The 26,863-nt window shown below is 44.0% G+C and overlaps 1 protein-coding gene across 2 annotated transcripts in view; it reads left to right on the forward strand.

Moving 5' to 3' along the window:
* EFNA5 (ephrin A5) overlaps positions 1-26,863 on the forward strand; it is a 293,964-nt gene that overhangs the window by 233,627 nt on the left and 33,474 nt on the right. For both annotated transcript variants that reach the window (XM_004615781.2, XM_055119672.1), the window contains exon 2: positions 7,420-7,712. In XM_004615781.2, the coding sequence (XP_004615838.1) occupies positions 7,420-7,712 (293 nt within the window). The remainder of the gene's footprint in view (positions 1-7,419; positions 7,713-26,863) is intronic.

Below are 26,863 nucleotides of genomic sequence, written 5' to 3' on the forward strand. Positions count from 1 at the left end.
AAGCCCCATGCTGTAGAATTCTTAATTAACAAAAGATGCATATATAAGAATGTTACTGGCTTTAATTCATCAAATATTAGAACTTGGTTCTAATATTTTGTCAGTATCTCGTACTTTGTCGGATGAAAATGTATTTGTCATAGTATACAGCACTTCAGCTGCAAAATAATAAGTAGGAAATGGGGTCAGAGCAGTAGCACAGCAGGCAGGGCCTCTGCCTTGCACACGGCTGACCATGTTCCACTCCTCGGGTCCTGTAGGTGCCCTGAGTGGACCAGTAGAAACTCCTGATTGCAGAGCCAGCAGTAACCCCCAAGCACTGCTGAGTGTGCCCCCCCAACAAAACATAACTTAGTAAATTAAAAGTAGGACGCATCCTTGGGATTTATCTGTGAGCTATTTTCAGTCTTGTAAATCTTCCCTTCAGTGGGAATTTTAGTTGTTTCTGTTTTGTTCTAGGGCCTGGCAGAACCGCCTGCCTTGTGCTTTCTGATGAGTGTTTGCATCAGCGTGCGCTGCTTCATGCGGCCCGATCCCCTGGCTCTTACTTGCCTCCTCCAAGTTGGTCCTTGACAGCACGTGGGAAACATAGACGGGGTTCAGCCGTGAGAGGAAGAAAAAGTCTCCTACTTACTCAACAAATCTGTCCTTAGCTCTCAGGGCTACTGATATTATTTATCTGCCTGGGTTTGCGGTGCTATTTGTGTTTCATGCTTTACCCTCTGCAGGAAAACAAAAAAAGAGCATCTTCAGATTGAAGATATGAAAGCCATAAGGCTTGCATTCTGTGCTGAAAGGAGTAACAGAAGGAGACAAGAGGAAGCATGTTATGCCACAGAGGCGGCCTCCCGCGCTTCTCATGGAGCATATTTATAAACCAAATTCCCCAGCGACTGCAGGGCCCATAAGGCCTTGCAGGACAAACAGATGTTTTCAGGCTAAAGTCAACCTTCTGGCCAGAGATAGTATAAGGGTTCAGGCATTCGCCTTGCAAGTGACCAGCTCTGGATCGGTCCCAGGACCTCATGCGTTCTGATCCCTGCCAGGAATGATCCCTGAGCACAGAGCCAGAAATAACTCAGAGCACAGCCAAGTATGGTCCCAACCCCCCAACCTCCATCACCTCCCCCCAGCAGCCCCCACCCCCAAAAGGCTTCGGGAATCAACCTTCTGAAATTAGCCTTGAGGAACAGTGCTAACAAAGAACCCTTGCTCTAGATTTAGTTTGACGAGTGGGAGGAGCCTTGAGCAGAAACATTGGCTATTGGATCATAAATCATATGCTACTTTTACATTTCAATTTTGCAATGCAATATAGTAAGTTGCCCTGTAACTAAGAAGTGACACATAGTCTATTCAAATAGGAATCTTAAAACAGTCACTCCTTGGACAGATTAATACACATTTAAAATGTAATAATCAGCTATCCAGTTCATGAGAAATAACATTTTCATTCAGAATTCTGTAAAACTGTACATGGAAGAATGAGAAAGTGTCGCCCAGTGTCCTGACCTCGAATGACCGTCCTGTCGATGCTTAGTAATGCTGCTGCTCTATTTATGGCTAGAGGAAGCTTCACTCAGGAGCTTCTTGATAAAATACCTCAGTACATATTTCCCTGGAAGCAGACTCTCTGCTGTGCCAGCAACATATGCTAAAGGCCAATTTAGAACTTTTTAAATATGCACCATACCCTGCTTTTCCAGCTACTAAAATGAAATGCATCTTGACTTTAGCAAATGAGAGGGGGAGGAAAGAAGGGAACTGCAGGGGAAGAGGATGGAGACGAGCTCAGATGAAGATGACGAAGATTCTCCTCCTCCTCCTCCTCCTCCTCCTCCTCCTCCTCCTCCTCCTCCTCCTCCTCCTCCTCCTCCTCCTCCTCCTCCTCCTCTCCTCCTCCTCCTCCTCCTCCTCTCCTCCTCCTCCTCCCGCCCCCTATCACCTGGGAAACCGTGGGATGTGGCCTTCCCAGCTGTCAATATCTCCAACCAGAGAGCATATGGTGGTAGACAAGGAAATAAGGTCACTGACATGAAACCAGTCATGGGAGAGAAAGCTAGGGATGTCAGCTTAACCTCGCCAAGGGGAGCCAAGGACAGACACAGAGGAAGTTGGGAACATCAGAGCAGTTTCTCAGTGAGGGACTATCTAGTCCAAAGGGCCACAGGTGAAAAATCACTCAAAGAGGGGCCCACAGCATGAGATTTGAAGGACAGTTGGGAGGACAAGAGCTGTGGTTAGAAAGATGAAGCAACACTGACTTATATTTAAATATATATATTTAAATACTAGGTATCCCTTCTTTATTAAATTTTTTGTTTGTTTGGTTTTGGGTTGCATCTGACAGTGCTTAGGGCTTACTTCTGGCTCGGTGCTCAGGGCTCACTCCTAGCAAAGCTCAGATAACAAATGAGGAGCAGGGGATCAAACCCATGTCAGACACGTTCAAGGCAAATTCTAACCACTGTGCTGTTGCTCCAGCCCTAAGTGTTCCTTCTTAGAAAAGGGAGTTGACTTTGACAGAAGTGCAGTTTTTCTGATTCAGATGAACTTTGGTCATTCAATACAACTTTGGCTCTTCCTATTAAGGGGGCCAGGGGACTATACAATGTTGTTGACTAAATGGAAAGACAGATTGCCAGCTGTTTTCTCACACAGGAGGTAATTAATCTACAACCGAAATTCTCTTTATGACTTTCTAATTCTGAGGCTCAAGAATTCAATGCACTTTTCTCCAGAAGGGTTTGGAGAGATTTAGTAATACTTGTTTGAACTGTAGGAGCAAAAGTTTAGCTACAGCATGTCATCCAGTAAACACTGAAGATGAGTAAGAGAAAGACAGGCATGCGTACAGACTCTCTAGCTCAAGTTCCACCTTCTCTTACTCCTTCTGCTATCAGCAGCCCCCCAAAGCTCTTTGTATCCACCCCATGGGTGGTCACTTTGGCAGCACCAGCTATTGCAAAGTCTGGCATTCAGTTTTCATCATTGGATTACTAAAAAAGAAGACTGTGCTATGTGGACTGGGTTCTTCTTTAAATGGTCACTTTGCATTAAATCTGTGACGTTGATTCCCAACTAATCTGCCACCGAGTCTTGACAGATGTGTACAAGGTAGTTCTGCCATAGCAGAGTCTAGATACTATTTTATGGAGTGGGAGTCACCAAGGTAAGTAGGCAGTTCGATGAGGACAGGAGTTCCCTCCTTCAGACTTTCGTATTGTGAGAACAGTGAATGCAGTAATCATTTTACTCAAACACAATCACTTCTCAGGGTGGGAAAATATGCGTACTTTTACAGTGTAAACCACTGTGATAATTTGATAGGGATTGTATTGTAATTATTGCTGGCTTGTTGGTGTGCAGCCAAAATTCTTACAGTTTATAACATGCAGTGTTGCCAGAGAGGTAAAGAATCACAGATACAATGGAGGAAATTAAGGATTGGGGGAAAGAAGAGACATTTCCAAGAACAGTTCCAAGAAATGTTTAAATGTGTTCAAGTCATGGCACTGCTCCCCGTGACATTTGTAAATACTCACACGTGGAATCACTCTTTCTAGATGTGAATTTAATATCAACTCAAGCTCATGAAAGGCTGTTTCCTGGTGGAAGAAAAGATATCTTTATGTGAACGGCTACTTTGTCCTGTGACTGAAATGATTTACATGAGTCAGGAGCTGTCTCTAGAGTGTGTATGATGATATGGCACTTCAGCCTTCTGCCTAGGAGTCGGGGGACCAACCCAGGGTAAAGAATGAATCTTCAGGACCCGTGCTGGGCTCTCATAGAAGTTCTCTCTGAATTTCATATGACAACATTTCATATGACAACATATGTAAAACGGTAATACGGCACAGCCGAGAAGCCGCCAATGTTTGCAGCCTCCTTGAATGAAGGAAAGAAGTGAAATCCCATCTTCCCTTTTAGAAGTGGAGTAGGAAAGCTTATGTTCTAGGTGGGACTGTTTGTGATAGTCTGTCTCATTAATATTGCAGCAGGTGTTATGAGGGGTGAAAGTTGGGAAAGGGAAGGGAAATAGGAAGCATGGAGACATTATGACAATGTGTAGGTGAAAGCAGCCCAGAATGCGCCCGGTCAGTAGCAGTTTGGATTTTGCTTTTCACTAGTAAGCACTGGCAGGCACTCGCAGAAGCTAAAATGAGTGACACTTTGAGAAGAGAAAAACTCCCCCCTTGCACGTCTTTAAAATCCATAATAATAATATAATAATATAAAGTGCATCTGGGCATTGCCTTCTGCCGCCGCTCTCGGCTGGCGCCCGGCCAGGCCTGTCAGGCTGCTCTGAATGCTGGTGATTCATACCCCAGCACCCTTTTATCTGAGCATTGCAGTGTCTTTTCTTTGTACTTTGGCAGAGATGTTACCTTGATGTTCAGAAATCTTTTAAAAGCAGCACAGGCTTTTCTTATATCTTGACAAATCGTTGCTTGCCAGTAATGAAGAAAAAGTAAACTCACTTCCATGATCATTGTAAATATGAAGAAGCCAATGCTTCTGAGAGCTTTTGGTATTTGTTTCCTTGATTTTTAGATTTTATTTATTTATTTTGGGGCCTGGGGACCACACCCAGTGTTGCTCAAGACTTACTCCTGGAAAGCAGAGTCAACCACATGCAAGACAAGTGCCTCAACCCTTGTACTATCTCTGGGGGGTGGAGGGGTGTGTATGTATGTGTACGTTCTTCAAATGGGGCATACGTTTTTTTGACTCTAACTGACGTCGTCTGAGCATCTCAGGCTCTGAATAAATCAGCATGCTGCATTTTGGAAGTGTGATTCAAGTGAAGTTATTTTCTGTGGATCATTGGGTATGGTATCTGAGCAGAGATTTTAAGACTTTTATGAAATTTCTGTCTTCGGGGATTATCAACTTGTTTTCATTGCTGTGTTCTTATTGATGTTATTTAAATGATTATTTTCCTTTCTAATGTGAAGACATTTTAATATTAAGTGTTACTATATCTAGATAACATAGCAGTGCTTTGTGTTCACATAATGCTTCACACAGGTTTCCTAGCTGAGGCTTGAAGCAGCCACGTGAAATCAGCAAGCACGTTTTCATCATTATTCCACCTTACATCTTAGGAAACTGAAGCTTGAGGCAGTTTATCGCTCACCTGGCAGCAGACCCTGAACTCAGTCGAAGCAACTCGCTCGAAATGAGTGGGACTTTTATTTTTAATGTGTTGGATCTCAAAAAAGGGACTCAGCATTTTCCAGTAAATTTCTAGCACCTGGAGTGTTTGTATTTCTACTAGCCTGAGCCACAGGCTTTCTCCTGACTCTGGGTTCAGGCATCACTCCTGACCGGGCTAGGGGAAGCATATGTGGTGCCAGAAATCAAACCCCAGGTAATCGCATGCAAGGCAAGTGCTACCCACCATACTCTCTCTCCAGTCCCAAACTGTACTTAGAATTTATTTTGGTTTTTTGGGGGGTGGGCCACACTCAGTGGTGTTCAGGGCTTACTACTGGCATGGTGCTCAGGGACCACTTCTGACTGTACTCAGGGAACCGTTATTGGGTGCTAGAGATCAAAGCTGGGTCAACTGCGTGCAAGATAAGCACCCTACCTGCTGTACTATCACTGCAGTCTCTTAAATGCTGCATGTTAGAGAAAAGGCTGGAAAAACAGTAGACATGAAAAGGGTTAAGAAAATAGAATGAGGAGAAGCCTGGGAACTCAGTGGGAAATACCCAAGAGAATTAGGATTTTCAGGTCTGGAGAAAGGAAGACATAGCTGACATCTCCAAATGTTTTATGAACTACCTGGAGAAGAAGAATTAGATTTGTCCTTGGTAATTTCAGGCAGCAGAAGTAGGATCACTGGATGGAAATTACACAGAAGCAGATTTATGCTCAATATCAGAAGAAACTTTCTAACATTTAGAGATTTTGAAAAATGGGATAACCTCGTCCACCATCACTGGAAAGAGTTCACACTGAGACCGTCTGACTTGAAGATTATATGACTTTATGGATGCTGTATTTTAGCAGTAACATCGTTTTATGTTGAACTAAGGTCTCTGAGAATTTCCTCAGTAGGTAAAAATGGGTGTTGTAGGCATGCTTTCCACCCTGATTTTCCGAAGTTGAATACGAAGCAACTATTGCTTCATACGTCACTGGGTTCTGGAAGGATGGCTTCATTAACAGGAAAGTCATATTAGTGAACACAAACAAGCAACACTTTTTTTCTGAGCTGAGGATCAGCACAGACCTTGTCAGTGTCTGCAGTGTATGAGTGTGTGTGCTTGTGTGTCCATCATTGGCGAGGCATGCTTGTGTTTTAGCGACTGCAGGAGCACGAGGCTGTCAGGTTTGCTGTTTTCTTCTGTCTTGCTGTTTTCAGTACTCATCTGAACACAATCATTAAAACTTTGTTTAAGTGGGGGAAGATTTTTTTCCCCAGAGTGCTTATGTTTTCTTAATGTAAAAATAAATGAAGCATCTAGAAAACTCTTTTAAAGGAGGAGATCAGTCAAAATGAGTTCACGACAGACGCACCTAAGCAAAGGCCCTAAGGCTAGTGTTGAAATTATCATTCCTGGTCTCTCATTCATTGCTTCACCATTATCCTTTGCGTTTTCATTTTCTTCTTAAGAGGGAACATTGTTCTAGGAATTTTATTTTCAAATCTTAAAAGTTTAGTTTTCTCTCAAGTTCAAGAGACTTAATAGTCCGTATTTACATAGAAAATTTGGAATGGTTTAGATTGTAATAAGAAGAGTTCACATAATCATCCTTTACATTACTTCCACATTCATTTAGAAATATTTCTTAAGTGCACACTATCTTAGAAATAGGGACGCTTTGCACCAAGACATGTGGTTTTAAGAATGAGAGAAAAGTAGCAAAATCTTTACATTGAAAATGAAGCATTTCATCTGTAGGTATTTTTGATTGGTTTATTGGCTGATGGATGTTTTTTGTTTGTTTTTTGACTGGGGGCCGCACCTGGTAGTGTTCAGCCTTCCTCTTGGGACTATGCTAAGGGCTCCCTCCTGATAGTGCCTAGAGGACCATATGGGGTTTCAGGAATTGAACTGGGAATCAACTGAACTGGAGATGAGAGTTGGTGTCTTAACCAACTGGTACTATCCCTCTGGCCCTGTTTGTTTGTTTGTTTGTTTGTTTGCTTTTTATAAACATGGGATTTATATTTTACAAATATAAATACTTTGTAAATAAATGACTTAGAATTTCTCTGTAAAGTGGCTTATTGTTGCTTATCTTTGGATCAGCGGCCATGTTGCGGACCTTGCTCGGAGCCGTAGCACCAGTCACTGCATCATAACTGACCTCCTAGCCATAGCATCATGAAGCATTCACCAACTGCTGCTCAGCAAAAGCCTTTGCTCTGTGAGTAATCTCATCTTCCTCTTCCCACAGGTTTCAGAGGGGTGACTACCACATCGACGTGTGTATCAATGACTATCTAGACGTTTTCTGCCCTCACTACGAGGACTCAGTCCCGGAGGATAAGACCGAGCGCTACGTCCTCTACATGGTGAACTACGATGGCTACAGTGCTTGCGACCACACTTCCAAGGGCTTCAAGAGATGGGAATGTAACCGACCTCACTCTCCAAATGGACCACTGAAGTTCTCGGAGAAATTCCAGCTCTTCACACCCTTTTCTCTAGGATTTGAATTCAGGCCAGGCCGGGAATATTTCTACATCTGTGAGTATATTGAGATTTATCATGGTGTTAGGTAGCTGTGAGCACCCAGCCTAATTTCTTTTTATCCCTGTTGCTGAGAATCCAGTGAGCTGGCCTCTGTGTTACAGATGTCTCCTTGTAAATGCATACATCAAGATCCCTAGATACATTAGCTGGGAATGGAGAGCTCAAATTAGATTAAAGACACAGCGCCTCTCCCCCTATGAAATTGCATGTCAGCCTGTTTGGTGAACCACTGCTGACTTGTATTTCTTTTAAATGAAAATTGCAAGGCCTTCTCCAAAGCTCAGGGAAAGAGAAAGAGATTCCTGAAAAAAAAGTTCAAGGAAATAATTAAATTTACATAGCTGGGAGTCATTGGATTTCTTATTCAGGTGTCAGCAATATCCTTTCAATCATCCACATTTGCAGTGGAGAAAGCCAGAACTCCTGCAAATGTCAGCATGCTGACGATAAATACTCTCTTTGCACTAAGGAGAAAAGACAATTATTAAGAGCAGCTGTGTCTTTAAACAGGCAAGAGCATGAAGTATGGAGGAAGGGCTCCCAGGGAACTGGTGTAAGGAAGTTTCCCACCTGTGTGCGTTTGTGACTGCCCTTGGAGAGCTCTAAAACTTTCTCGGCCGATTCTCTTTCCATCATGGTGTCCCAGCTTTGTTTTTTTCTGGATCACGTTGTTCAGCACGTCTTCAGACCTTGTGGCTACTTCTTAGTTAGTGATTCTCAATTGCTGTAGATAAGTCACCTGGCAAACTTCCTCCGGTGTTGATTGTAAGTCTGAGGGTCTGAGCTGGGGCCCAGGATTCTGCACTTAGAATGCTCCTGGCGGGTTGGAGAAGGCTGGTCTTGGGACCGTGCTTGAAGTAAGCAAGGTGACAGGTGTTAACTCCTGTAGGGAACTGGCAGAGTATGGAGACTTTTTCTTTCCATGTCAACAGATGTCAACCCTCTGGTTGGTGTTTATTTATTTATTTATTTTTAATTTGTTTTTGTTTTTGACTCACACCCAGCAGTGCTTCGGGCTTACTCCTGGCTTTACACTCAAGAATCACTCCTGGGGCTGGAGAGATAGCACAGTGGGTAGGGCGTTCGCCTTGCACATGGCCGACCCGGGTTCAATTCCCAGCAACCCATATGGTCCCCCGAGCACCGCCAGGGCTAATTCCTGAGTGCAGAGCCAGGAGTAACCCCTGAGCATTGCTGGGTATGACCCAAAAAAGCAAAAAAAAAAATCACTCATGACGGTGCTCTTATATGGGATGCCCAGGATGGAACCCAGGCCGACCGCTTTCAAGGAAAATGCCTTACCCGCTCTAGTGTCACTCTGGGCCCTGGCTGGTATTCTTACTGTCATCAGAAGGAGATGAGACTTTAACTAACATCCTTTAGTTTTTGGTGGAGGTAGTTAGAGTAGCTTACAATAATATTTCAGTTAAAAATATATTTGTTCATGGGCCAGAGAGTACCATGAGAGGGTCACTTCCCTTGCATGTAGCCACCCCGGTTTGAATCCTTGGCACTTCATCAGGTCCCTTAAGCCCTATCGGGAATGATCCTTGAGCACAGAGCCAGGAGTCAGCCCTGAGCACTGCCAAGTTAGTCAAAACCAAAAAGCAAACAAATGAAGGTGTTCATGGTCCAGAGAGATAGAACAGAAGTAAGGCATGTCTCTTGGGAGCAGCAGACCCAGTTCGATCCCAGGACCCACATCTGCTACCCTGAGCCCTGGGAACCATCGGGTGCAGTCACCAACCAACCAACCAACCAAGCATCAAAACCTGTTTTCTCAAATGCACTTTCCTGGCACAGCTGAGCGGGTGAGAGATGTTGGGATGCAATGGGAAAGACACTCCCTGTCCTGGGGGCGGGAATGTGTGGAGTGCTCACAGGGCAGAGGCAGTTCAGGGGAAGGACATTCACGAAGGGAAGAACACACAGAGGCTGTCCCTCACCTGCAGGGCTGCGGGGGAGGCGGCAGGATTCCTGGTGAGCCAGCAGCCTTCTAACCCATCTCACATGTCTGTCTGACTCACTCCTGTCCGAGCATCTCCCCCTCTCCAAATCTGCCTGCACTGTGAGGTCTGCTCCTTCGGCTGTTTCTCCTGAAAAGAGAATTTTGTAATAAGCCGATTTCACTGTCCCAAGAACACCCTGCCTTACATCAGAATGGAATTTTCAAAGGAAATTGAACAGTACCTGTTTTATTATTTCAGTACATAGTTTCATCATTAGTCATGAGAAAACACGTACAACCCTGATACTATCTCGCCGTCGATCCATAAAATAAGAAAAGGAATATTGCATCCCACAGACGGAGGAAACAGGCGGGCTGTGAACTCACACATTCCCAGGCAGCATGCCCTGGCCCTTAACTCATGTGGGTTGTTTTCCTTTTAACTTTGTAAAGAGTCTCGTTCAGCCAGTAAAAGGGATGGACGTGTCTCTCACTTGTGGGATAGCTACTCATTAATTTCCTGACTCTAAAAATCTTGTGCCCATACAGAAGAAGACAATAGCCCATTTCTAAAGGGTTGTGATGGTTTCTGAGGTGCCAAGCTCACAGCAAAAGGGAAGCTCCTGAGTGAAAAAAAGGGATGCTAAGACGGGATGCTTGTACCAGCTCAAGTTGATTGCATGGGTATTAGAAATGATAGACGCCGCTGAGGTTCATAAGCAAGATGTTATTATTCAGATATATCCATGATGCTTATGATGGGCTTTTCCTCATTTGTGGTTAAATTCAATATTTCACTAAAAATCATTATGTGTCTTCTATAACATTCATTTAACGGAGTCATTTAACTGTCAAGGACTCCTGTCAAAGTAATTGTTCCAAAACGCCTCAAAATATCAAGAGCTTTGTGCTGTTCGGCAGAGTTTAACCTGAATTCTTTATATGAAAGATAAACTAGCACAAAATTAGCAGCAGAGAGATGTTCATTTATAAGACACTCGGTTGCTGGATAGTTGGTTAAATTGAATTTTCAGCCATGCTTTGGAACCGCCGGAGAATCCTTCTTGTTCTCTCAGTGATGAAAGGGTTTTCTTTCTTGGGCTGCTGAAAGGAGAGCTGCCGTGGGCGTTGTAGTCGTTTAATATACTGTGGCCATAATTAAAACTAAAGGATTCTTAGGGGAGAATTGGCCCTCAGTTGAATTGTCCTCCCTGCTAATATGCACGAAAGAACAAGATGGCTGGGAAAAGGCTCTTTCCCCACTGCATTTGGCCAGAAGCTGTGAGGCTGATTCCAGAACAAGTCTGACTGGGCACCTCTCAGTTCTGTAAAATATTCTTACCAGACGAGGGGTATATTTTAGCTCCTAGTGGCCTTAAAATGTCTCCCAGTTTTTCCCAAGAGGTAAAAGGGGTGGGGGAGTAAAGCTATAGCCTTTGGCAGTCCTGCCCTGTGGAACTAGGAAAAGGCCAGAGTAAGGAATAGCTCATATAAAGTTTTCAATTTACTTGAAGAATACAGTGTCCCTCGTGGCTCTTGACCCACATTGGTCCAAAGAACAACTCAGTGCTGTGTCTGTCTTGGAGAACAGGCAGTATACAACGTGGTTGTTTTCCATGAACATTGCTGAGGTAGATTGCACCTGTTCTCAAATTGGAAAAGTACTTTTTAAGCTGCAGGCATTATTTTGGTAAGAGATTGGCATAGTAAAGTAATTACAGAAAGTCGGCGGTATTTCTCTCAGCAGAATGGCCAGTCAATAGATTGTGGCAATAGTCATTTATATAGACTTCCTAAGGCAAAGAGTTATTTTAGACATTTCAGAAATACTCATTTTAGAAATGGTTCTCATAAATATTAACCTAATGAGAGAACATGTTTCAAAGGAACTTTGCTGCTATTTTTAAGGTCCAGGGAAATAACGTAAGAAAGGACACTCTGAGTTATTTTGGGAAGTCAGTAGGAACCCTGATTTGTCTTGTCCTCTTTGGGGAAGATTGAGGCCTGGATAATTCTCTAACTAGCTTTAAAGATCTTTAATAAGCTCTTCATTCGCCTTGGATCGCTAACCCCACATCTGTAAAATAATGTGTTTGCCAGCATGATTTCCAGCATTTCTTAGGGCTTTAATCATTCCTGGATATCCCCGGGGCATCTGCTCCACTGAAGAATGGCATCTGTAAGATGGGCCACCTTAGAGGGTGCTCACGAGATTCCAAGAAAAGTGCTGTCTCCGGGCAGCTACAGGGTGAGGCACATGTGAGAGATTTATCTCATGTCACCCCGAGTTGGCTGTGGTAGCCACCATCGTCTGTGGTGAGTCTGCTGTAGAAGGCTCTGCTCTGCCCGTGGCATTCTGCAGTGACGTGCCGTCTCTCCCAGACAAAAGGCCAAAGTCTGATCTGGCTACGCAGATCCACTGTCAACATAGCTTTGTCTCTCTTCACCTCTTTTGGTGTCCTCTTCAGCCTGGTTATTTCTGCTACGGTCACTCAGCCTTTCACGAACCCTTTCCTCGTCAGCCTTGGAGCTGGAGCGTCTCTGCCTGGACCTCTCTCTCCTCTGCGCAGGCATCGTAGACCTGTCTTAATCAGCAGCTTCTTCCATTCCTCGTCCTCTCCACTCCACCTGCTTTTTTCCCCCCAAGCACATCATCCCTGACATTATATATCTGTGGCTATTTGTTCATGGTTGTTTCTGCTCTGGGCTGGGATTGTATCAGTGGCACTTAGTCGAGATTCAGTGAATCAGGGTACTTAGTGTACACTCGCCTCGGTGCTGAGCACTGACCGTCCTCAGGAACCCTTTCACAAGTCTGTTCCTTCCAGGCGGTGCATCCAAAGCACTGAGGTAGGAAGCAATTAATTGGAAAAATGTTCGCATAGAGAAAGGGATTGAAAAGAGCAAATTAAGCGAGTAACACCTAAAGGGAAGCAACGAGATAAATCCCATCGTATGCCAAAAGAAGAAAAACATGTTCATTTTGGTGGGTTTCTGTTATGGGGGAGGGTGTGGGGTCACCAGCGCCGTGCTGGAGGCTACTCCTGGCTCTGTGCTCAGGGGCCATGTGTCGCTGTGTTTCAGGGGCCATGAGGTGCTGGCATCAGGCCAGGCCAGCTGTTTACAAGACAGGTGCCTGAGCCCCTGTCTTCCTTCTCCCACTCAGTCTTGTATTTTCAAAAGTGGTTCAGGCTACTATTAGAGAACATGACTTTATAAACTTTACTAGAAACTGCATATCCGATTATCGTTTTAAATCCATTTATGCATTTATTAGGCCAATGTCAGCTGCCTAACCCCTGTCCTACCCCTCCCACACTGTTTTGTATTTTTGAGAGTGTAGAAACGATTCATACTACTATTAGAGAATATGACTTTATAAACTTTCCTAGAAATTGCAATTCCAATCACAGTTTTAAATCCTTTTATGCAGCTCTCCAAAGCATGCGCCTCCATTTCCAAAAGATGAAATATGCTCTAGCTACGCAGAGGGTAGCACTTTTGATTCCGATAACCCCCAAAGCCAGAAGAGTTGTATTTTCTAATAAATCCCTCTTAACTCTATGAATATCCAGCAGTCAGACTGAATCACGATCACATACTTCATTCATAAGTAAGTAAGTTTTAATGCGATACCTTTACAGCCGGGAAGACAAATGTCATTTTTCTTAAAAGAATGCTAAGATGATTTAATTTCCCTAGAATTTGGTGCATCTTAGTTTTGTTTTGTTTTGTTAATCAAAACAAAGATCGTGTATAGTCACAACACTCAGATGAAAACCATGACTTTCAGAGGGATTGCTGATAAGCATGTTCTTTCTGAGCCACTTGCAGGTAGACTTAAATATATGTATTTTAGAGTTATTTCTTCATATTGATGTAGCGACAGAAGAACAAAGCTAAAAGCCATTCATTTCTTTGATGATAAAATTCTGAAAATCAAAAGAACTCTCAGGAAGTTGACGAGATGGGCTCTAGTCTGCGGGTCTGCCTCTTTGTGAGGACTGGAGATAAAATCTCAGGGACAGTATCCTTCCTTTTGGGCACAGCAGCCTCATTCTTTGGGGGAGGAGACTCAGCCCGCAGTGCTCAGAGGCTTCGCCCTGCTCTCTGCTTGTCTGCTTGAAGTTTCCTCCCCAGGGTGCACAGGAGAAAACGGCCCGTGACGCTGTTTCTCAGGAGGAGTTTCAACTATTTTCTTTTTGACAAGCTTTTAACTGAATCATCATTAATTGCCAAGTGACCAAGTTATTCACGGTTGAGTTTGAGGCGTACAATGTTCCCACACCAATCCCGTCACCAGGGTCCACTTCCCTCCGCCAGTGTCCCCAGTTTCCCTCCCAACCCCACAGAGGCAGGCACTTTTCCTTTTTTCTATCCCCCCCACCCATTTTGGTTTACAATAATTTTACTGATACCGTTTTACTCCTTTAAGCACCCAGCCGTCCTCCGGAGTGACCATCTTCCTCTGTCATCATTGTAGTGGCCCCTTCCTTGTCCTGCCCTGCTCTGCCCCTGCCCCTCCATCAGTGGCAAACTCCCTACTGAGGTTCAGTTCTCCTGCTCTCCATTCCGACTGCCTTTGCACATTAGTTATTGCCCTACTATGTTTCTTTATATACCACATACAGGTGAGATCATCCATGCCTGCTGCACCTCCCCTGACCTCTTTCATCCATCTACTGTCACTGTTATCCCGTTGTTCATCGATTTGCTCGAGTGGGAGCCAGTAATGTCTCCATTGTGAGACTTGTTGTTACAGTTTTTGGCATATCAATACACCACAGGGAGCTTGCCAGGCTCTGCCGTGCAGGCAGGATACTCTCAGTAACTTGCCGGGCTCTCCGAGAGGGGCGGAGGAATTGAACCCAGTTCGGCCATGTGCAAGGCAAACGCCCTACCTGCTGTGCTATTGCTTCAGCCCTTCATTCATCTACATAGAAGCAAATTGTATGACTTCATCTTTCCTACAGCAGAGTAGTATTCCACTGTGTATATATACTATGTACCATATCTTCTTTATTTTATTTCATTTTTAAAATTTATTTTACTGTAGACAAAAGTCACAACTATTAATACAATTTGAGAGTTGAAATTGATTAGATAGGAAAGTCCAATATTAAAATCGGTAAATATTAAAAAAAATTTTTAATGTGAAAATTGTTATATCTCACCCTGGGGTTAAGTCTTTGCCTAAGAATTTAGTGAGCTGTTTGTTGCTCGTTGAGCCCTCTGTGCTATTATTTGGTTTGTTGAGTTTCGCTGTACCATAGCTTCTTCATTCACTCATCTGTTCTTGGCTACTGGGGTTATTTTCAGAATTTGGCTATTCTGAATGGTGCTGCAGTGAACACAGAGGTGTCGATGGCTATCGCTCTGGCCCTTTACTGACCCTGGAAAGGTGTACAAATATTCTCTGTACTTGGATGTCACTCATGTCAAGAAGTTCTTCATTTGCCAACTGTGTATGTTCCAGAGACTTCTTCATAGGTTTAGAATGTACACTGTTTAGAAGTTAGCATACCATTTCTCTCTGCAGTATTTCTAAAATTATATCAGCTCCTTATTGTGAGAATTTGCTTAGCTATAGTATAAAAAAGAACCATCTATTTTCTGTTCCTTTTTTGATATTTGGGTCATACATTCAGCAGTTCTTGGGGACTCTCTCTTGCTTTGTGCTCAGGAGAAATTCCCAGCAATGCTTGGAGGACCACATGCCATGCCAGAGATTGAGTTGGGCTTCCTCGGCTGCATGCAAGGCCTTACCCTCTGTGCTGTCCCTCTCACCTGAAAATTTGTCCATTTTCAATAGAAAGCAGTAGAGAGTATTGCTTGTGTGTGGAATGAATAAATCTCACAATAGTAAAACAAACCAAACAAATTAACAATTCATTTTTTTAAATTTCATATGCTTTTAAGTTTAGGGAAAGGATAAATTTGAAGCCCTGGGCTTTACTACATAGTTCTCTGGTTTCTTAATAATGTTTTGTTTTATCACATGCTAAGATTACATTATGTAGAAAGGAGAGAATAGAATGTGTTTCATTTTGTTTATTAGTTTCTTAAGATGAAAATACAGATTTTGGGCAATGAAGACTTGGGCTTAAATTCTTCTCTTTCATTCTCTGAAAAGTTAAAACTTAAACAATTTTCGCTGATATTTTTGTTTAAAAAAATCAATGTCTACTAAAAATTCCAATTTTTAAGTCCACAATTAATATGTTGAAGAAAAATATGGTAAAATTAGATATGCCAGCAGAAGTCTTAATTCCCTTTTGATGTCTGTTTTCTAACCACTTGCTTTAATAATTTGTATTAAGAATATTTGGGTAGTGACAGTTCACACCAATTTTCTTTTTTTCTGAGTTGTTTTTACTGAAATAGAAGAATGTCAAAACAGGGCATTATCAAAGTAGGAGCTAATCTTTTCATCTTTCATAGTTTTTCACTCTTGTAGGGGAAGTGGCCTATATGTTCAATGTACCGTCTTAAAAAGAGCAGTTTAGTATTTGATTTAATGCGTCTGCCTTTTTGTTTTATTGCTGAGAATGTTCATGATTATTGGAGTCTTATTTTAGCATTGAATGGTCTAGCTGATATTTCAGCTGAGACTTGGGGGGTTTGTGACTGAGATTTCCAGAGGAACTGTGCCCCCAAACTCATTCCCCTTCTGTGCTGTCTTTCGGTGTGTCGAGGTGGGGGGGGGGGGATGGATCCTCTCTGGGCCCTTCTAAGGTTAAACAAGTAATCAGAGTAGTATCCACGCTCTGAGAGATGGTTCAGTGGCCAGGGCACTTACCTTGCACAGTGTCTGACACTATGGTTTGATCCCAGCACTCTAGATGGGTCCCTCAAGCACTGCCAAGGAGATCCCTGAGCACAGAACCAGGAGTAAGTCCTGAGCATCACTGGGTATGACCTCCCAAATAATCAATTATTTGGTCAGCACCATGAGCAAAGCTCCCGGCTGTCTTGGAGACAGGCACTGATGCCTGGAGACTCAGAGCTATGAAGGCGTCAGTTGAGACGGCACTTAGAAAGGGACAATCTGATTTTTTTTTTTTTTTTTTTTAGTTTGGTTGGGTTCAGGCATCTTGGGCCACACCCAGTGGTGGTCAGGGCTTCCTCATGGCTCCGTGCTCAGGCATCAGTCCTGCGGGATTCGGGGATTATATGTGGTGATGGTCATGGAACCTGGGTCGGCTTTGACAAAGCAAGTGCTTTCCCTGCTGTACTGTCTCTCTCGCTTCTTCTTCATGTTTTTTCAAAGTGAAAAAGAAGGAACAGGCATAAATATCAACTAGCAATTGCCCCGATAGAGAGTATATCCTAGCCACTAAATCTAGTTTTATACTTTTATTTTGAATGTAAAATGGACCTCTTTCTTCTCTTGGCCACTTGAAGTTTGTCTGGGGTCAGACTTCTGTTCCCTGTGTTAGCATCTCGTGCAAGAACCTGCAGGAATGTACCTTTCTTATTTAAGGAACGAGTTCAGAGAATTGTGTGTTTCAGGTTCTTTCTAGCCCTTTTTTAGAAAGGTGTGAATGAATTTCAAGGTTAAATTAAGACCATGAGAGAAAATATGTAGGGACTTCGAATAGATTTCTCTGTTACTTGTAAGTTTATTTTATGAAGTCCATTATTTATGGCAGGTACCTTTCTGACCTGGAAATAAAAAGGTAGTGACTGGCTGAGGCGGGTGGGGGCTGGGGCAGTGCCTGGCTCCAAGGTGACTCAAGAGTCACAGATGAATCGAAGGTGGAGGCATGGTTGATGGTCTCGAAGAATATTTTATGGTTTAAGGGTTTTGTGGCTTTGTTTCCTTTAGTTTGGGGTCACACCCAGAGGTGCACAGGGGCTATTCATACTTCTCCATGCTCTGGAATTGCCCTGGCGGTACTCCAGGAACCATATGGAGTGTTAGGATTCAAACCTATGTTGAGTGCATGCAAGGCAAGTTTGATCTCTCTGGCCCCTCAGAGGATATTTTTAAGTTATTGCTTAAATTTGCAGCAATGGTATTTGATCAGGTGAGGGAACTTTTACAAGAAATTTATCCTGTTCAGTGTCGAGGCTAAAACCTGAGGAGCCTATTCTGAAGAATCCAAGAACCTTGTGGTGGGTCTGTGAAAAGGGAGGACCGGAGCTGCCAGGGCTGCAGAGAGGAGAGTGAAAGCGCTTGCTCTTTGTGCCCTTGTAGCTGACCCTGTTCAATCCCCGCCACGCTGCGTCCCCTGAACACTGCCAGGAATGACCCCTTAGCTCTGAGCCAGGAGTCAGCCCTGAGCATTTTCGGGTTTCTGTTAAAAGAAATGAAGAAGATCAATTCAAAGAAAGTGTTTTGAAAAATAATCAGGAGCAAACAGTGCTGCTGTTAATAGGTTTTGACTTTGGAGACGTTCTTAAAGTTCTCAAAGGGAGTCTTAAAACTCACTCTTGTTTTATTGGGGCTTGAAGGGAAATCCTGATGTTAGTTCTAAGATATTAATAAGTAACATACTTTGCATTTTCAAAGGCCAAACAACACTGAGATAAGAAATTTTGAAACCAAAAAACTGTTATTTGTGCTCCTAATAAGAACTTAAAATGCTCTCGCAAGACTGAGCAAGCATGTGAAGTTCTGTCCTTCTGAAGGGAAGAAGAAACTATGTCCCTTTTAATTCCTTTTCCTCTATTGAAACTCAGTGCTGAAATGGAAACAGATTTAGGTATTGTCCGCCTCCTCTGCCCCCCCTCCACCCTCCTTCCACCTCGTCCCCATCCCTTAATGTCAAAAGTGACTGCATCTCCTGGGGAAATAACGCACCTGATTAATTGTGTAATTTCACAGGGAGGCAGTAATTCTCAGCCTTATAAACATGTAATGCACTAATTTTGTTTCAGAGTTAAATGAAAACAGTTTAATGAGCTGCTGTATTGCTTGTATGTGCGGTGTTACATAGAGCAGATGCCAGGAGAAATGGAAATAACACGCCAGTGACACTTGGAATAACAGTGTTTATACTTCATTGACTTTGGGTTGTCAGCATGCTATTCTCTCCTTCCCTTAGTAACTTATTAAGGCAACTGAACTCCAGTGCGATGATGCCTAAGTGTCATTTGTTGTAAATTACACAAGAAAGCTCACACCAAACGCATAGTCAATCTTCGGGGAAAAAATGATGCTTCCTGGCATAGACGACCAAAATATTATCTGTGAGACATGCATGCAGAATAAAAGGTGGCCCTCAGAACATTCTGCATGCGGGAAGAATAGTATTTTGGCCTTTCATCAGAAGAAATACCATTTCCTCTGATTTCTCCACTCATCTATTCTTGCTCTATTTTAACAGAACCGTCGTGTAACTCTTGCTTTGAAAGTTGTCATACCGCCTCACAGCAGGCTTATATTATCTACGGAGTTCTTTATGAGGAAATATAAATCACCACAAATGAGACTTTTCACAGCCAGAGATATGTAGAAATTTGTGTCAGTGCTTTGCTGGCTTTGCTAAAAAATATCTCTCGGCTCCGAATTGCTCGCAGAAGTCATCCCGCCTCAGACCCTTTGGGAAGCCGTTCTCAAAACTTGAGATTTATGGTCCAGAGAGCTGATAGTGGCTATAAAGTTTTCTATTTTCTCTTTTCTTTAATATTAATGCAGAGAATGTGGCATTATCATTCATTATTTTACTTCACGAGTATCCTGTGGGCTTGAAATATGGTTTCTGGGGATAAGACTTTACTACCTCTGTTTAATAGGAGAAATATGTGGACTTTGGCAACGACTTCTTTTCCATCAAATATTTTTAGGCAGGTTGTAGAATCTACATTAGGAACAGAACTCTAATATCCAGAACTATATCCAGGTTTGGGTTTTAAATTTTAAAGCTTTGCAAAATTATTAATTCGTTCTGAATCCCCAAAGTAAAATATCACGGGTTGGAAAACAGCCGGCCAGTCTGTTATTGTTAAAAATTGAAATCATATCGTTTCATCCTACTATTTTCTGAGATGTACACAATTTCCAAGTAACCTTATCTGCATTGGTGTTAGATAATTTTTAGATTCTGGTTCACACACCTTTGTGCACACAAATCTTTAAGAACAGATAAAGTATACTTTGATTTTTCTTAAGTATATTTTTAGTGTTGCATAACTGAAGTATACAATGTGTTAATACAGAGGGTGTTACTCAATTTTAAAGAGTTTATATTGTTTTAAATCTAAAACCAGTCAGTTTTCAGTAGCTGAACTATTTGACTTCTAATGTCATTTCACTCTTCCTGGTTTTTCTTTATGAAAAAATTTACTTTCTGTTGCGGTATAATTGGCATACAGCATGAAACTGCTTTCACACGTACAACATAGTGATACATATTTGTACATGCTGTGAAATGATCACCAAGTCTAGCTAACAGCCATCGGCAAGCCCCGAGGCTGGAGGCGGGAGCACAGCGGGCCGTCTGCGGCTACTCCGGGCTCTCCACTCTAGTGGTACTCGTGAATATCCTACCGGGTGACTGTGCTGCCAGGGTCACGCTGGAGGCACATCCATGCCATTCATCCTGTACTATCTTCTCTGCCCTCTTCCCTTACAAAAACACGGACCATTAATTCCTTTATTTTCGCATGCTCCGCCCTGTAATGTTGGGAAAGTCTGTGATGGCCAGGGGTCATTCACACTGGTGCTCGCACACTAGCTGTGGCCTTGCACATGTGGGCCCTGGGAATGTGCTTGAAAGATGAAAATCAAGAGCATGATCCCCTGGGGGCACTTGGGTGCTCCCACACGTGACCCACCTTCCTTCTCAACCTCCCCTGTGTCTGCTGCTTGCCAGAGGCTGAGCCCCTTCGTATCTCGCACGGTGCTTAAGGAAGTTCTCAGTCACATTAGGGCCCTGACATGTGCTGGCTGCCATGCGGCCACATGCCACTCCAGGCCAATGGTTGTGGAGCCGTCAGGCGGAGACACAGCTGCAGGGTCACTCAGCACACAGGACATGTTGGAAACCACAGTCATTGCTGGGGACTAGAGCCCAGGAAGGCAGGCCCAACCCGCTGACCACCAGGAGACACCGGGAGGTAAGGCCTGAGGTGCGGCCTTATGCCACCAGAGCCACCACAAGCAGTGGGGGCGAGGGGTCCTTCTTGCTAGTGACCCAGCTCAGCACTGTCAGAGGCCTGGGTTTGATTCCCAGCACCACCCAGTCCCTGAGCTCTGCAAGGAGTGACCTCCCAGGTGTGGAACTGGAGTAACCCCCAAGCATCACCAGATGTGACCCCAAAAAGCCAAAAAAAAGGTAAAGTAGTTAAAAGGGAACATTCCAACACCCTGTTGAGTCATTATGTAAGTCCGTCCACATGTGCAACCCAGCTCTAAAAGCGGCTAATGGGATGTACAGAAGATCTTTCCACGTCAGCAGTCCTGGGATTCACTCAGGAGAAGGTACTTGAGTTTTTAAAGCAAGAGTGAGCGTTACTGAGTGGTTTATGGTGGGGTCAGAACATAATGAAAACATGTCATTCTCATTGCCTACTCCAAATATGATGAAGATGTTTAATGATCAGCAGGATTATTGAAAGTATCTGTCCCTTTGGTACCCTGAGTCATTTTTCAGAAGTTTACATTTGATTAATGGAATCAGTCACGAGTGTAGGCACTGGTGGAGATAAATTAACCAATAGCTTGCTAATATGACATGCTGGGAGCTGTCTGGCCTTGTTCTTAAGTGCACAGCAGCCGTAAACTATTGCTTCGGTGCTGGTGAGTTGTTGCTATTGCGGTTGTTACTTCAATCCATCGACTTTGGTACAAAAAACAAAAAAAACAAAAAAACAGGACAGGGCTTGAGGTGCTTGCCTTGCACGAGCCTAGGCATCATGTATGATCATCTGTGCTCCGCTGGGTATGGCTCCAAAGCTCCCCTCTCCCTCCTTCCCTCCCTCCCAAAGGAATTCACCAGTTTTTCACAGACTTGGGGGGTTTTTACATCTTCACAAATTCTAGAAAGAGAGTAGCTATTCCAGGAGAGGAAAGCAGTTTGAGGTCTGTTCACCTTTGCGATCTTTAGATGTGGTTTGGGGGTTGGGGCAACTACGTCTAGCACCGTGGTTTACACAGAAAGGGCCGGGACTCTGGCTCACTGGGCGGGGGTCCTCCAGAATAAGGCAGACTGCCTGGTAGCCTTCAGAGGACATGCCTCACAGCATCCCATGGCCTGCCTCTCTTCCCTGCTCCCAACCCTGCTGAAGGAGTCATGGGGCCGAGAGTCCGGGACCCATGGAAGACAGGTGTGGCTGCAGTGGAAAGATCTGGAAACTGGATGGGTTGGGCCAGATTAGGACGGGCCATGGGTTCAGTTTCAAGAGGTCGGAATTCCTCAGCAGCCACGAGGAAGGAGCATTTCGCTCTGCTTAGAGGGATTTGCTGTCCTAGTCGCCGTGGGTGTCATCTCAGTGGTTGGGGTTTGGGGGCTGCGATGGTGCCTGCCCATGAGGTTCCCACAGTGTTGGCAGTGGTGCCACAGGGATCACGATTCATTCAGCCACAACCAGCCAGGGCCGGGTGGGGCATCACCACCTTCCACACAGTACCCATGGCCCGGCCTGCAGGCTCACGCTTTTATTTGAGGCCCAGGGCTGTGTGCTCAGCGCGGCTCACCCGGGTGCTCTCATGCAGGTTCGCCAGAGGCTGCACCTCCCGGCCGAGGTGCTCGCACTCAGCCATGGTGGTCCTTGTGTGGCTGCACCCCCACATCTGGTGCCAGGATCATTTGCCATGCAAGGAGGTAGATCAGAGGTACTAGGCACCCCCTTGGCACGTGGGCGACACTCAGGGAGCAAAGTCAAGACCATTTGCTTGTTAGGGCAGGTGATCTGCCTCACTGCTCTGTTTTCACAGGCCCCAAAGTACTGTTTTTGGAGCACGAGCTCGGACCCTGGATCTGTCTCCCCGCCACCTGCCAACGAAAGCCTCTTTCTCTCCTATCCCATTGCCTCACCCCTACTACATTGTCCCATGCTTATCACAACTAGGTGTCACCCACCCCCAGAGCCCCATGTTAGAGGTGGAGAGCTAACATGCGGCAAGGTGCAGGAACTCACCTAAAACCACACCGCTCAGATGTGGTGGGTCCCTCGCCAGGCAGGGGAGCCTGACTGCAGGGGTCAGGCCCTTCATCCCTTCTAGCAACGAGCCCAAAGCCGATTCTCCGCAGCTGGCCCTGAAGACTGGCTCTAGCCTCTCGGCACAGAAATGTTGGTGCCCTTTACTTGAATTTCAGTTGTTTCTATATTGCCTTAAGCTTCTTTACCCGAGCTGCAGCATTTAATACAATTTTTTGCACAGGTTTTTATGATGTTTTTATTAGGTGAAATTGCTAAATCAATAATATATGCGGGATTATTAATTTAATCAAATAGCATATTTTCTGACCTTTTGATATGATGTGTTAGTTTGTTGTGAAAGTCCATTTTAGAAGATTTATTGCAGCTATTTTGTGAAATATTTGTATTCAAAATGCAATACAACTCCATTTATTAAGCTCTACTTGAGCTGTCGGTACTTGTGCATCCTAAAATTTGTCCCAGTCTGGCAGGAGCTGTAGAAGGCACACTTCAGTGTTGAGTATTGTTTTCTTATCAGTCAAGCTGATAAAAAACTCACCAACACTTTCTGAACTGCACCCTCAGATAGCTTAGGGTGCTAATGGAGAACACTTGCTTTAATCTCTGACCTTCAGAAGTTTACATTTCAGTGTGAAAAAATTATATATGCATGAAAATAATGCTGCAAGGGGGAAATTAAGTAGATTGAAAAATCAACAGCATCCATGGAAAAAAATGGGAGCGAAGATTGATCCATTATAAGATGTCCCAGATGTGGACTTGGGGCTGAGACGACAGGGGCCGTGCGCCAACCCGGCAGGACTTATCTCTAAGCACCTCCAGGAGTCACCCCTGAGCAGAGAACCAGAAGTAGCTCCTGAATGCTGCCGTCTGTGACCCCAAACCTCAAGAGAAAAATTAAACATGTGAAGTGCTGATTTGAGAGCCATGTTGGAATTCAGGTTTCAGGGTATAAGACACAATCTGACTGGGTTTTAGAGACATACATGCAAAGGGAAGTAAAAATAGAGATTCTTGGAACCCACTTCCAGAAAGTTAGGTTCATTCCGTGTTATGAGGCTACAGTGGGAGTCTTCAGTTTGGAAAAGTTCTCCAACATCTTCTTTTGCAAGGTATCTTTCTACCGTGTTTTGGGAACCTTCACTTAAGGTAAAAAAGAGGTGGGTCTGGATTCGTGACTTAAAGGAGGAGGTCCTGAAGGGGCTGTGTGAAAGGAGCGCTGATGAACCCGGGGTACCAGATAGAGAGAAACCAAACTCGTTTAAATTCAAAATAAAGGGAGATCAAGATTCTGGGTGATAATCATAAAAAAATCCCCCTTAATTCATCAGATAAACCGTCTCACTTGCTTCATAAATACGATTTAATTTCACGAGAGTGCTAGAAACAAAACAAGTATTCCTTTGCAATTTTTGCAGTAAATTATTTAAAACTTTTCCTTATAAAAGCAATTACTCTCATAAAGTAATTACTTTTACAAGACAAAGTTTAAATTTTTACCACAAGTTGGTAATTTATGTTAGTGAGGATAGAACTGGAGAGTCACACCGGAATATAAAGGAGGAAAGGGGGCCAGAAAGCTAGGACAGAGGTAAGGACGCTTACCTTGCATGTGGGTGGCCATTTGGATCCCCGGCAGCCCAGATGCCCCCACCCGCCTCGACAGCCCTGCCAGGAGTAGGCCCTGGGGACAGCTGGGTGTGGCCCAAGTCCCAGAGAAAACAGAGAGACCATATCAAGTGATAGAAAATAACCATTCAGAACCTACAGTTTGAAAGGACCGCGTGGAGAAAGGCTGCAGGGCTGTAGTAGCTCTTGGCCCAGCTACCCATGTTGTGTGAGGCTTGGGCGGGTACACTGAAGCTGTGACTATGTGTTTTCTGTGATCCTTTGTGCCTATCAGTTTGTTTTCTTCTCCGTGGTGTTTGGAATTTTGATGCAAACAGAGAATACCTAAATGGAGCCATGGTCTGGGCCGAGTCGGGATTGGTGTGGAAGGATGTCTGATGATTATATATACAGAGGGTTAAAGAGTAGCTATGGGATTCTTTTTTGGGGGGGTGGTAGGGGGAGGCGAGGGTCATTATATAATTTTTTAAATGGGAGGAGGCACGGCTGGTAGTGTCCAGGGCTTACTCCTGGCCTTGTGCTTAGTCATGGACCACTCCTGCAGGTGCTTACGTGGCTGTACACAGTGCCAGGGATCGAACCCGGGTCACCTAGAGCAAGGGAAGCACCCTCCCTGCTGTGTGATCTCTCTGGCCCCATGTTTCTCATCATGTAACATGCCTCATTCCCAGAAAGCAAGACCCTTGTATGAAGTGTAGTAAAATAAGTGCATGAAAATGAGAAGAATGGGCCCTCGATTTCATCATCTATTAGTTGTGCTAATTTGGGCAGGAGGCTGCAACCCAGGCCTCCAGTTTTCCATATACAAATGAGTTAAAGTGCTCGTTTAATAAATGGTATTCTTAATATTGATATTTGAAAGGTAATTAGTTAGTTTCCCAGTTTCTGTCAAAATTAATGGTAGTTTTCATGACAAGTTTTTATGGGGACTTTAAATTATACATTTGCATGTGTCAAAAATAGTTCCTATCATCAACTGGTTTGAAATACACTGGCGGCCAGAAATAGCTCCCTGCCATTTACTCCGGGGCATTTTTCTCACAGAATCAAATGTGACCAAAATATATTAATTTAGTCGGAAAGATCTGAAGTCAGCTGGCTTGGTTCATTTAGAACGTTTTACGGTAGTGACCTGGAGGCACCTGTCCTGTCATTAGACAACACACACCAGTTATCTCCTGCTTTCAGCACTCAGCTGAAGTCACGCAAGATATTCTCCAAAGCTTGTTGGGAAATTGCTTGACTTTTGTTTTAGTTTGACTGGGGAGCCATATCCAGCAGTGCTCAGGGCTTACTCCTGGCTCTGCTCTCAGGGGTCACTCCTAGTAGGGCCATGGAGACTTTCTGGGGTTCAGGGATTAAACCTGGGTCAGCTGTGTGCAAGACACCCTACATGTTGTCCTACTGTCTGTTGGCCCCCAAACTGTTTTACCATGGGTAGGTTTTATACACCTGTCCCCCCACCTCAACACCACCACCTCACACACGCCCCAGGAAGGCTCCTACCTGAGAAACAGAGAGAAATGCTCTGTTCCTAGATTGGAAAACTCTGCTGTAGTCAAAATGAAATGGGATAAATGATCTTCTTCACTATTATGCATTAGAGGCAGGATTAGAATTAATATTAATCACAGATGTTTCATCAAATTTTATTATCAACTAGATTGACTGCCAAAGCACTTTGGCACCTGAGAAGACACTTCCTCTCTTTCCCCCACCTGCTACTGAGAACAAACTGTGTTCCTAGGTCCTCAGATAAAGATGAATGGATTGGGCCATTCATTAGAGGAAATCTGTATCTCACTGTATGTTGTAGCGTCACTGGAAAGTGTGGTTTGTCATCTTCCTAACAAAACTAGACAATGCAAATGCAGGGTAATGGTATTCTTTTCACCTCCAGAAGCTGACTGATCCCTGGCCACCTAAAGTCGGTATCACCTGCCCTGTGTTTTTTAAATATTAGCAAGTTTTGTTTATAGGAAAAAGAAGTCAAATTCTTATCCAGTTCTGGGATTTTTAGCAACTATTTTATTTGCCCATATCATCTCAGTGATTTTGATATTACTTTTTATTTTTACCTCAGCCTTCATGAAATAATTTAGTACCAAATGTGTTACTCTTGTGTTAACTGCAAACATTTAATAATGTCCCATTTGCAGAGGATGATTTAGTTGCCTCTATAGTTCTGCAGGGTTCTTCGCTTGTAGCAAGTACTTATCCAATGTAAAGGACCTGAGTCGAGTAAAACAGGATCCTACACCCCTGCCTCCCTGCCCACTCAAGAGGTTGATTTTTACCTCTTCCTTTTGTTGCTGGGGTCAGGATTACTGGGGGACTCCTGGATGTGGCACTAGCTGCTGCGGTACTCGAACCTGCCTCCAGGCTGCAGTCAGTTGTGTAGTAATTGTGCTTCAGGGGAGAGGGCAGTCACTGTGGCACTTTTGCACGTGTTCATGAA

The sequence above is a fragment of the Sorex araneus genome, chromosome 1 (genome assembly GCF_027595985.1).
Source record: "Sorex araneus isolate mSorAra2 chromosome 1, mSorAra2.pri, whole genome shotgun sequence".
Lineage (NCBI taxonomy): Eukaryota > Metazoa > Chordata > Mammalia > Eulipotyphla > Soricidae > Sorex > Sorex araneus.